The sequence below is a fragment of the Poecile atricapillus genome, chromosome 13, assembly GCF_030490865.1.
Source record: "Poecile atricapillus isolate bPoeAtr1 chromosome 13, bPoeAtr1.hap1, whole genome shotgun sequence".
Lineage (NCBI taxonomy): Eukaryota > Metazoa > Chordata > Aves > Passeriformes > Paridae > Poecile > Poecile atricapillus.
The window spans coordinates 14,664,844-14,677,514 of NC_081261.1; the positions used below are offsets into that span (position 1 = coordinate 14,664,844).

Genomic DNA, 12,671 nt, shown 5'->3' on the forward strand with positions numbered 1-12,671 from the left:
TCTCATCAGGAAATGATGATCAGGATGTGACAATTTTCATCTGGGCAGAAAAAGCATTGCTGCAAACTTCAGCAAAACACACATTGCTTTAATTCTGTATTTCACTCAGCAGTGTGGTGTGTGAACAGATCCCAGTGAAGGAACTGCTCTTCACTAATACAGACAACCTGATATTTCAGACTTGCAACATTTCACACCTGCTCCTGACTGCTGGAAATTCTTGATAACTTGGAAAGACATTCTATGAACAAACAAATTATTTTGGTGAAGCCTGGCATGAAAACCAAGCCTTGATTTCATCACCCTGCTCACTTTCAGACATGCACAGACTAGAAACCCTTCCCAGATCTTTTCCTGGAAAGGTAAGAGAGATCTGTTTATGTTTGGGGTTTTTCTTTTTGTTGCTGTTCAGGGTTTTGGTTTTTTTAATGTAAAAAGCATCCAGTTTCACCAACTCTGTTCATTCCTAGCACCACCACACCAAGTGTAACATGTCTGCAGAGGCCACTGAGGAGCAGAGGAAGCCAAAACGTTGCAATAAAATGTGTAGGACAGTTTTAATATGTAAAATGAATTTTGAAGGAAGGGTTATATTGAATTGATGTTAGCAACCAGATGTTGCAACCAATTTACAAGCAATTCTCTTCACTCTTGAGTAGATTCCCACCTTCCTTGTCCCCCATTCTCACCCCACTTTTGGGTTTTTACTTGCTGCAGTAAAGCTGAATTGATTTCACAATGTTTGCTAAATGAACACAAAACTCAAGTTCTCCTAAAGCCTTTGCACAGAAATCTGATGTTCCAAGTTACTGAAACTCCTCATGCTCATAAAACCACTTTGCACTAACCCTGCTGTATACATGAGGGCTATGGAAGAACCAACCTGGAAATTATCTATTCTATAAAATGAAGTTAACATCAACTGGGAACAATCCATTTCCATCTTCTAAAAAGTTTCATAAGCAATCAGCTAAAGAACTTTCCAGAGGGAAAAAAATGAACATAAAACCAAACCAAATGCCAAACAAACCCCCAAAAATCCATAAAACACTTCTGATTGTTCCTTATCTTCTGTTGCCTTTTCACATGTTATCTATTAAAGCTCCAAAGGATCATTGGGCTGTTTCCTACACTTTCACATTCTTATCTGAGAAACTTATATCCAGATGTGTGTTTTCATCTCTCTGAAGAACCAGCCTTCCCCTTAGGGCTTTATTTCTCAGTATCTATTTCCACTTCTGGAAAACAAGTTTTCTTTGCTCAAGAATTTCCCTTCCATATTTATTTTATTTTTTTTTACCTCTTTTTCTGGTCTCCAGCTATCCTCCCTGCTGCATTTATCTAGGCATTTCAGAAATGCACAACTGCTTCCCTGTACCATTCCCTCACAAGGAGTTCTCTTTTTTGCTGCCCAGCTGTATTCTCTAAACCCCATCTCTAACCAGCTCTACCACTTCAAGAGGATGAGACTGCCAGGGCCTCTTCTCACCACTCTACAACTATTTCACACAAGCTTGTGACCCAGAGGCTCCCACATTGCTCAGTGATGCTGTAACCACTGCCCTCCCCAAACAAAGACGTTCCATCCAGGTTTTGCCAAAATCAGCATTTCAAAAAAACCATTTCTAATATAATGCCTCCCCAGTCTAAACAAAAGCATCACACAGACAAAAGACAAAACTGGAGAAAATCCATGGGTTAAGTTCCCACTAAAGTCCAGGCAAAACATGCTGTAGGACAAACAGGAAGGCACAAGACACGTAAACTTCTCTCTGGGCTCATCTTTTCCTTGCTGAAATTTCCCAGAGTCGTATTTAAACAGCACAACTGTTTCAATTAAACATTGCTGCCTCCATAGCTGTGGACAAGCAGTACATCCACATGCAGGATTACTTTAATGGGCTGCATGGCCTGTGATCACATCTGTTATATGAACTTTATATGCTACACACTCCAGCCTAAATCAGAGAGAATGGGCAAACTGCTATTTTCTATTTCCTTATTGGAAATAATGAAATCACTCATTATTATCATTAATTAAATAATGATAATTTAATAATTAAATAATAAAGAACAATTTAAATGAATTAAATAATTAAATTCATTCATCAGGGAAATTCATTAATTCATCAGGGAAATCATTAATGTAAAGTTGAATTATATTCTTACATAGGGAATGTGTAACAATGCAGGATTTCTTTGTTCATTCACCTTGGATAAGACAGCACATCCCAAGGAACACAATATAAAATTCTAAGAGTCTCCCACTTTTGGACAAGCTTTTTGTAATCTTCAAAGGAAAACTGAAGTTAAGAATTTGAATGTTTTCTATTTTGGGACAAATTGTTTGTGAAAAACTCTTCCAAGTAAAGTCGAGTTTTTTCATTAGGGTGGTATCTTGTAACATATGACACTGCATTTAATGCTAACACTGAAAACCAAGCACTACTTCAACTTAAAAAGCTGCCAAAGTATTTGAAGTGCTCAATATTGCCCAGTGCACACCCAGAGAAAATGTCAGAGGTGACAATTCAGTAGGACAGTTCTGCTAAACTGCCTAAAAATACTCAGTTTTACTCTGACCCAAGAAAGTGAGGAAGGCTCACAACTCGTGGCATCATTTGAAACTTTCAGGATTATTTATTAGATCCCACAACAACATACACCAGCAATACCTCACATTCTACTAACATTTGTATTCTGCACCAGTTAATTATCACATTCCTTACCTGCCACAGGAGAAAAGGAAAAAGACCAACAGAAAAAAAAAGCCCAAGGATCCAGGAACAGTCCCCTAACAATTCTACAAGCATGCACCTTGCTTCTGCTATCAAAATGTTATCTTCCTCATAGTTAAATGTTTATCTTTTGAAACATTTCATGAGAAAGTTGATTTCCACCCTCTTCCCCTCCATTCTGTGCCTCTCTCTCCCCACAGTGAAATAGCTAAAATAGCTAACCTTGAGGAATCCAGCTCTTGAAATAAAGTTTGGAGACAGACATTAAAAGCTGCATTTGATAGTGCTGTGATTTTGGAGATCAGAACCTCAGCTCCACTAATATGAAATTTATTACCATTTCTGTTATCATGCCTTAGAAGCACCCTTACAACAGCTCAAGATTTCTTCATCTTGAGCACTGTGCAAACAAAGATTTCCCAAGGGATTTTCTGCAAAGAGAAGAGAGCAAAGGAATGAAGACAAGCAGTACAGCAGGCACTGTCCTCAACTCCAACACAGCCTAACTTGCACTCTGTATTTTTAACTGATATAATTAAAATTACAGAAAATTTTAAGTTTTGTAAAACAAACTGTTTGGGGTTTTTTAACAAAGGCTGTTCCTCTCAATAAACAGCATCAGAATGGAAGGGGGAAAAAAAGAATAAATCTATCAGAAATGGAGAGTATCACCATTTTCCCCACACTTTCTATAAGCATGTTGTCAGGCTGTTAAAAATGGGTTACTGATCTCCAAATCACTGACCTCCAGAGCAGACTATCCTCCCCTTCCATGGAGCCCTGGCTGAAACAGAACCACAAGTCTGTGTCCCTGCAGAATCAAACAGGTACAGAGAAAACATCCTGAAAAACTGCAGGCAGCTCCTGTGGGTGACTGCCAGAAACACAACACAATGTCCCCACACCACAGAACAGGGGCAATTAATTCTAATTAATTCCTAAATACAATATTAATTCCAATTAATTCCTAAATACAACATTGCTGCCCCAAACCACCCTGACCATGTGTGCACAGGGCAGGCAGTGAGATACCAACAGGGATAATGTGTCCCAAAATCCTCAGTGCTGCCTGGCCTCCAAAAACATCTACAGTGTTTGAGAGTTTTCATCAGCACCCTGCTACTAATCCCACCAGGCTGATCCCTGCCCAGGCAGGAAGCACACAGGACTCTCCTGAGGAATCCCTGGGACACAAAGTGAAGAATCATTCCTGCAATCATATTGCAACTATTGAGGAAAACAGGTAAAAGTGAACTGCTGGGTAACATCAATTCTATCATCAATTTAGAAGCAAACTTCAGATAGGTTTTAAAGACTGATCAATGGGAAGTCAAGACAAGAACAGCTTTAAAATTGAATTTTCTGCCTCATTTTAACCATGCTCATGTTTACTGTAAATGCTTCCTTCACTAGTGACAGGAAAGGAGATTTGAACCAATGGCTACATTCTCATTTCTACCTGAGAGACAAAAGCAGAGTCTTAGAAAAACAAGTAGATCACAAATAGAAAGGTAAAAATCTAATTAAAAGCTCCAGAAATCTATCAATCATAAGATTAAAAACATATATTGCAGCCATCAAACAGATGGTGTAAAAGCAAAATACAAAAATTTATTCTGACAGAAACAACTGACAGACCAGATTCAGTTGCAGGGGGGGGAAAAAAGGGCTGAAAATAACTGGCAGAGGTAAAAATCAGCCTCTTAAATTCTCTTTTTTGTGGAGATGGCCTTCAACTCAATGTGAAATTTACTGAGCACAGAGCACAGACCTGTCCCCCTTATCTTTGATGTATTTAATACCATTAAACAAACTGTCAGCTGCTTGCAAGGCCATTTGCTAATGGGGAAGAAGCAGTTCTTGCCATTGACAAGATCCACTCAAGACCTTAAATGATGATATGTCTGACTAGAAAACACTGAAAACAGACTTGGAAATAAAGCATTACAGATCTCTGGAGAAAAGACTTGAAAAATAGTGAAAACAGAGCAGCCTGGGCCATATTGCAACCCAAATACGACTGGAACCCAGCCTTTTCTTATCCTGAATATGACTTAACAAACAAAAAAGTAGAATTAATATAGCTTTCCACTGGCAAACAACCCTGTCAGGGAACAGAAGAGGGATGGGAGTCAGCACAGCAGTCCTGGATCAAAATCCATTTTGTGTTGTGCTGGAGAACTTGAATCAACGAGAACTTCTGGAAGCTTCCTGTGAGCTCAGCAGCAGAAAGGAGCCAAGGACAGGAGGCACATTTCCACCAGCCCATGCCTCAGACCTCACAAGAGGACAGGGAACAAAACTGACCTCCATTAAATAACATTTTCTGACCTCCAGGCTGTGTAAGAGGAATGGACAGATTGGCAATCCCTTTGCCACACTCAGTCATGACTTTCTCCATCGTGTCACCAACATTATTTCTCTCAAAAAAGCTTTGCCCTTTGAGGTTCTCTTTAGCTTCTCTCCCCAAACTTACCTTCCTTCCTCACCTGAAGATAGAAACTTGCTGTGTCTCCTCCTCCCTGAGGAGGACAAACACCACTGGTTTGTTTTGGAGTGGAAAATCAGCCCCCCAGGAAGAGAGAAGCCCCTTCAGAGAGCTGTGGGAGCACAGGGGGTGTGAGTGGATTCCTCCAGCTGCTCCCAGCCTCGGAGGAAAATCAAGCACAAGGGGCACCACACAAACCTCATCAAGGGTTTTGGGGAAATTAAGCTTCAAGACATTTCAGCTGTCAGTTCCTGGGAGGGAACATACCCTGATTTAAACCTTCTGAATAGTCTCTGCAGTAAAGAAACTCACTGAAATTACTCACTGAATATTCTTACTAGAGCCAAGATCTTTTCCCCTATTATCATTAACCCCAAACATCTTGTGAGATTTCTGTGAGAAAATCACTTGTCTCTGCTCTGTGGAAGTTGAGGAATAGCCTAAATACTCTTGAAAACACAAACAGCAAATATCAGAAATCAGTGTCCACACAGGACAAGCTGCTTTTGTTTTAAACATAACTGGAAATGCTTGAACCCTGGCAGTGACATTCCAGAAGATTACAGGTAGTTTTCGCTATAAAGGTCAAATGACAGTGGAAAACACAAGGAGTTTTATATAGCTACTATAGCAACAAAAGAGTATTAGGATTTACTTATCTTTGGCCTCACATCCCTACAGGTAAGCCATACCTTAAGCCATGCTTCCCCAAACCCATACAATGCACAAATTCCAGGGATATAACAACAATACTCATCATTTGTATTTTAGGACTTCCTAAAAGACAACAGCTTCTCTTTAGAGGGGCAATTATCCTTTAGCCTAATTTCTTTGCACGAATCAATATTCAGCTGCAAAAGTAAGAATATGAATAAAAGTAAATGGTCTCAGAGAAGCTCATTAAAAAGTTCTGCAGGAAGTAGCCTGGTCTCTTTCATCTCAAAATCTAATCCAAATTTTTGCAAATAAATACAGCCAACATGACAATGGCCACTACCTGCTTCTGCAGCTACCAATTTACAACAGCTAATTTCATCCTCCTTCCTGCTCCCATCCCTTCAAATCCACATCACAAATTTCATAGCACAAGGCTGATCCTACCCAAGTTTGTGCCAACATCCACTCCAGCACTACAAGTCCGAGTTACATCAGGAAAGGGAAGCATCCCCATTAAATTTGGGAACTCAGTCGAGTTTTCCCAGTTTCAGTCCCTCCAAGAGCAAGTTCTTCCAAGCCAAAGCCATATACATCCACTTACTGACACATGACCTAGGGGAAAAAATATCTGAGAAATGCTCCATGCAAGGTTTTGGAGACTATTACTACAAACAAATGAGTGGTAATCCCTAGTGGGAAGAGATCTAGAAAAGCAGAATGTCAGTGTAAGAGTCACGTAATTATGTTTGCATGTGTTTAACATCGCCTTCTGCAGGAATATGGAAGCATTCAAGACAGGAGCTTAGATTTAATTTGGAGACAGAAACGAGGAAGTTGAAGACTTATTACAAGCCAGTGCAACTTCAGCAGCTCCATGCACCTAGGCCAAAACCACCATAATAATATATTTGTGTAACAGAAGCCCCAGACCACATGAAAACTCAGGAGTAAGCAGATGACTAAGCTTCTAAATTGCACCTAAACGTGGATACACTCAATTTAGCTGCTCAGACAGAGCACAGAGCAGATTAGTCCTACAAGCTTTATCAATTTAGCAAGGTAAAGAATCCCTCAAATGAAAAGCAAAACAAAGCAATGACTAACACAGGAGAGCTATCAATTAAACAAGAGCCTAAGCCACCAAACATACACTCATCAAGAACTCAAACACGGTTAAATTCTCCAAAGAAGCTTTTATACATACATAACGTGCTGCTAACAGACAGGGAGATAACCAGGCATGAATGGGAGGAAAAACACAGAGGCTCATGCTGCACATTCAAACAGGAGGCAGACACTGACCCAGAAGACTTCTGAGCAGTTCCTCACTATCAGTTGTTCCTTTCAGAGCTGAAGAACTCAGCTGTCAGGCAGGTGGCTTTGATCTGCTCGCTGCATTGATGCATCATCTCAAACTAAACGTGACTATCAGCATTATTAAGTGTTGTGAAGAGCCACATGTGTAATATCCTACATGTATAGACAACATTTCCACTGAAGGAAATGATATAAATAATCACATGCAAGAACTGAAGCACAGCTAAGGAAACTCTGATTATGGGAGTAAGATGAAGCAATCCTAAGGAATGCTTTAGAAAGGTAAAATTTTGGAGATTCTCATGGATGTGTTTACATACCCTTAAATTTTCTTCCTTTATTAGGTCAAAATGTCTTATCAGTTATCCAGCTAAAATAACAGAATCACTGTGGCCACTCCAGATTTATTTTTATTAGAGATATAAATAAAAATAAATATAGATAATTTATTTTAGCTAATAAATAACTAGTTTTTCTCCAGAACACAAAAAAATTCTATCAACTTATATTTTTGGTAAGGTGCTAAGTTGCTTCACAAGTGTGGAGGGATCAGTAAATATTAAAAACAACCACAAGGGCAGCTCTACCACCCTGCTCCAGGACCCCTGAGGAGCATCACGTTCTGCAGTGTGAGGACACATTGCATGTGGAATATTCACATTGCAAGCATGGAATACCATGAGCATGGAATCCTGAGCATTCCTCCTCCAGAACAAGGAGAATTGGAGCCACTCCTGGAAGTGACAAGGATTTGCTTCACCACTTATTTTCCCCAGACTGAGTAATTTCACTGTCCAGAAGACAGTTTTCACCTCTTTTTAGCCCTTCTTGAGAGCTGAGCCAAAGCTTCCATCTCAACCACACAATTGAGGGCTGTAATAGAATGTAATGACAAGGTAAAAGCTGCAACACAAATCTAACGCTGCTCACTGTATTTGCAAAGGTACTATTAAAGATCAATCCGTGTAAAAATTAAAAATAAAAGTATGGGATTGTTTTATAGCTCTGTTTCTGTGGTCACTGGTTAATCTGTGGATTTCCTTCAAGGTAGAAATCACAGCTACAAACCTAGAGACCTTCAAAGTGCTCAGGAAAAAAAAAAAGAAATCATGCATGCATCTCATTTCTCATGAAGAATCAGTAATCAAAGGTAGTTAATTTAATAGAACTTCACCATAAGAATTTTTTTTCCCCCTAAAGATATTTCCCATTGTTTCCTTCATGTTATATTTTCAGTTTTCCTGGGTTTCATATTAACACAAATTTGAATAATATTTAACTTGGCTCCACTAGCCCAAACAATCTGTAACATTTGTCCAAACATAACTCTAAAATCTTGGTGGCAAAATATTTTAAGTGGTGCCATTAGATCTCTTACTAATTAAAGCAAAAAGCTTCCGACTTGAACAGGTATGAGGAATTTTTAGCTCAGAGAGAAATAAATACCTTTCCAGAGCCTAACAGTTTAAAAAAGCACTTCATGTGTGGCCATCAAGAAACTTGTTAAAATTATTTTCCCGACATATAAACACATCTCTGAGATTAAAAATATTTTTGTGATTTCAGATACAATCAATTTGGTGTTATTTACATGCTAAACATGCTAGTGAGATTACACATCAACCCACTGTTATGTCATAAATAGCTACGGGTTGCTGTGGACCACAGGGCAAAAAGAGATCTTCTGAGATATCCTGTGGCTGACTGATGTTTCACCTATGAGGAGAATTTAGACTCAGAGGAATGGAGTCTTTCTCTCTACTGCTTACATTAGAAAACCCAAGTTAGTGCAATTAGTAGAAATCTAGATTTGAAGGAACTGATACAAGCTTTAAAACTGCTGTAATGAAGATGTTGGTGAACATTACAAAAACAGTGAAAGGCTCACAATGGACTGACAGAAGAACGAAAACAGTATTTAAAATACGGTTTAAAGTGTTATCACATGACCTTCGGCATCCTATTTCCACAAGGTTTCAGCCACCGAATGATCCAACAATACACTATTTATATATGTAAAAAAACCCCAAACAAACCATCCAACACAGCTACATTTGATATTTATCAGTGGTGGTATCTCTGAGGTTAAATGTTCAAACTGAACATTGTGAAATCGCTACTATTGTTCTTTTCACAGCCATTAATCTAAAATTTAAATCTGTAAATAACACCAGAAGAAGAACAAGCCTGAGACAGTGATTATGCTCTCCTTCATTCTTTTTAACACTTAACCTGCCGAGGCCAAGAGCCTTCTTCTGGCTCAGCTTGCTGCAGAAGGCAAGGAAAGTTCACATCTCTGCGATGTTTGTTCTCGCGAATGAAACCCAGTAACAACGTGAATTCAGCCCCCCTAAAACTCCAGCTATAACAAATTACCGTTTATTAAATGGTTCTCAGGTGGCCAACAAACCTTGTGCTTGTGAATCATTTTAACCTGCAATTTAAAAGTTGAATTCTAGCCTTTAACTCCTTAAACCATTCACACACCTCACCAGTGAGGCACACAAACCACCCGTGTTATCACACATCCCTGGCACGCTCCCCTGGTACTGCTTTCTTGTGAGGTTTGTCGTTCCAGATCTGGGGTTTTTTTTGGCTCTAAAAGCTACCCACCAATTTTAGAGCACGTAGTTTCAGACACAGAAGTTAAGGTTTCTATAGCACTGACATCTGAAAGCTATTGCTCACACAGCTGAGGTTAAAAGGAGGGCTGATATGGCCACAGAACATTAAAGGTTGTAGAATACTGCAGTAAGAAAGCTGCATATTGCTATCATTTAAGAGCTCTCGGTGCTATAAAATGCATTTAGAAACAGCCAAGGATTCTATAAAATTTCATTCTGGGACAGGACTTAGCCTTTAGGAGTGCTCTTTGCACACAAACTTTGTTTGCTTAGTAACCTCATCCAGCTTTCTTCCTCGGAGGAAAAACTGCCTGAGAATCTGAAGTTTCCCCAAGTCTATGACCCAGAAGGAAATCAAACAGGAAGCCAGGCTATACAATCTACAGCATTTGCTTACAAGTTCAAAACCATTTGAAGTTATGGGCTCACCCAGATGAGGCAGGAGTGAGCGCTCTGTCCGGCTGAGGCTCTGAGCATCCCTCCCCAGACCTGTCCCTGTCCCTGGCCGACATGTGCCATCTGCTATGCATTAGGGCTCCTCACAGACACCGTCCCCTGCACCGGGCGAGTGCCAGAACTCTATCAGAAAACTCAAGCTTGCTTTCAGCTTTCTCCCTAGGAACTCAGTGAGCGAGTAAAAACAGCTAAAAAACTCCCGAGAACTTCAAATACGGGGGATTTGCTATGAACGCATTCATTATTCTCCGCGCTCCCCGCAGCGTTACGTTGCTATCATAAACCCTGAAGCAGATTAAAAATTGAATAAGCAGCTTCCCCGCAGCAGTTTAAAACAGAAATTAGAGGCTGCTTAATGTGACTTCTCCATTTGAACTAGTTTATGGAAGCAGTCGGTTTTCCATGGTGATGAAATCACCATGCTGAGAAAGTAAGGAGAAACTGCTGCCAGCCGCCAGGTGAAAACATCCAGGTTTCTAATTGCATATTAAATTGGTGTTTGCACTGACAGTGATTACAGCCGGGAGCACTCCAGGTACTGCTCCGAACTCCATTTCAAGCAAGTCACTGCAAAACCCGATCAGGCGGCAGCTGAAAGTTAACGCGAAACTCTGAAACCGATGCTTTGTACAAAGGCACAGCGGCAGGAGCGCTGCAACTCCTGCAAAACTCCTCCCCTTCCCTCCTGAAAACATCCATCCGTGCTGGATTGCTCAAACTCCTGTTACCAAGTGCTCGGCACTGATAGGCAGGTGTTGGGAAACTCGTCCCAGGTGTTCCTACAAGTGCTCGAGAAGCCCTTAACAGTTCCTACTTACAGTCTCTCGGCATTCCTGGGAATATCCCTCGGCACAGTTTTGAGTCCCAGTCCGTGACAATCCACGTTGGAAGCAATACACGTACATTTATGCGGGCATCCTCCAACAGGCATCCAACTCACGGAGCTCCAAAAGCTCAGGATCGTTCCAAGGCACAGAAACGCTCTTCTTCCACCAGCCGGCATGGTTCCCGATCGCTTCGGTGGGGATAAAAGTGAGCGTGAGCAGCCGGCCCTTAAAGATGAAATGCCTCTAAGAAAAAAGGGAAAAGAAAACAAGAGGCTCTTAGTACAGCCCAAGGGAAACCACCACTGCCATCATCGCCGGAGCACCAGCAAAGCTTCAAAGGCGCCCGAGAAGGTCACGTTAGGTGGAAGAAGGTGGGGAATTCCCTTTCGGGCTCAGGTTTCTTTCTGTTATCTATGAACGGTACCAGAAGGCAGATAGTTTAACAGAGCTCGAGCCAGATGCGTCCTCAGATGAAAGAGAACCCGGGAGCGGAGGCAAACACACACAAAACATCCATCGGGAGCGGCGGCAGCCTCCGAAACAGCCTCCTCCGCTCTGCACCGCCCCACCTGGGCCGGGCAGGTAACCCGCGGAGGGGACGGCCGGGGCTTCGCAGCGACCCCTCCGCCGCGGGCCCGCCCCCGCCGCGGGCTGTGCGGGACTGTGCTGGAGCTGTGCGGGAGCGGTGCCGGGCTGTACCGAGCTGTACCGAGCCGTGCCGGGCTGTACCGGGCTGTGCCGAGCCGTGCCCGAGCCGTGCCGGAGCAGCGCTGCCGCCGCTGCCGAGCGCGGAGCGGGGATGGAGCGGGGCGCGCCCCCCCCGCCGCGCCATTGGCCGCCGCTCCTGACGTCACCGCCCGCCCGGCCCGGGCCCTCAGAGCCGCGAGTTCGGGACCCGCGGGGACCGGGAAAGGGACGGGCACCGGGACAGCGGCAGCGCGGAGCGGGGCCGGCCCGGGGACAGCGCGGAGGGGACTCGGCGGCGCCTCGCAGCCCCGTCTTCCCTTCCTCGCCCGGCGCCGCGGCGGGGGGACGCGGTTCCCGGAGCGGGGACGAGCCCGCCCCCGGCCCCGGCTCGGGTTTCGGGAAGGAATGTGCGGGCTGGAGCACGGGAACGGGCGCGCAGCGGCTCCGCGCTGCCTCTGCGGCCGGGGAGGCTCCGCCGCCTTTTGTTGCCCGCGTTTGCTCTCCCCGAGTACCCCCTGGCGGCGGCTGCTCGGCCGGGGACAGCCGGGCCGGGCTGGGCTGCTCCCGCACCGGGGACAGCCGGGCTGGGCTGGGCTGCTCCTGCTCCCGCACCGGGGACAGCCGGGCCGGGCTGAGCTGCTCCTGCTCCCGCACCGGGGACAGCCGGGCTGGGCTGGGCTGCTCCTGCTCCCGGGACAGCCGGGCTGCTCCTGCTCCCTCTCCCCGCTCCAGGGACAGCCGGGCCGGGCTGAGCTGCTCCCGCTCCCCGCTCCAGGGACAGCCGGGCCGGGCTGAGCTGCTCCTGCTCCCGGGACAGCCGGGCTGGGCTGGGCTGCTCCCGCACCGGGGACAGCCGGGCTGCTCCTGCACCCTCTCC

The 12,671-nt window shown here is 43.8% G+C and overlaps 1 protein-coding gene across 3 annotated transcripts in view; it reads right to left on the reverse strand.

Annotated features, from left to right (window-relative positions):
* Positions 1–11,827, reverse strand: part of SLIT3 (slit guidance ligand 3) — a 468,211-nt gene extending 456,384 nt beyond the window's left edge. Inside the window, exons 1-2 of one of the 3 annotated variants that reach the window (XM_058848842.1) lie at positions 11,807–11,827; positions 11,099–11,350 (exon numbers count right to left, since the gene is read on the reverse strand). In XM_058848842.1, coding sequence (XP_058704825.1) covers positions 11,099–11,283 — 185 coding nt within the window. In that variant the 5' untranslated portion in view covers positions 11,284–11,350; positions 11,807–11,827. The other 2 variants (XM_058848841.1, XM_058848843.1) reach the window with 2 other exon arrangements.
* Between the last annotated feature and the right edge of the window lie 844 nt (positions 11,828–12,671).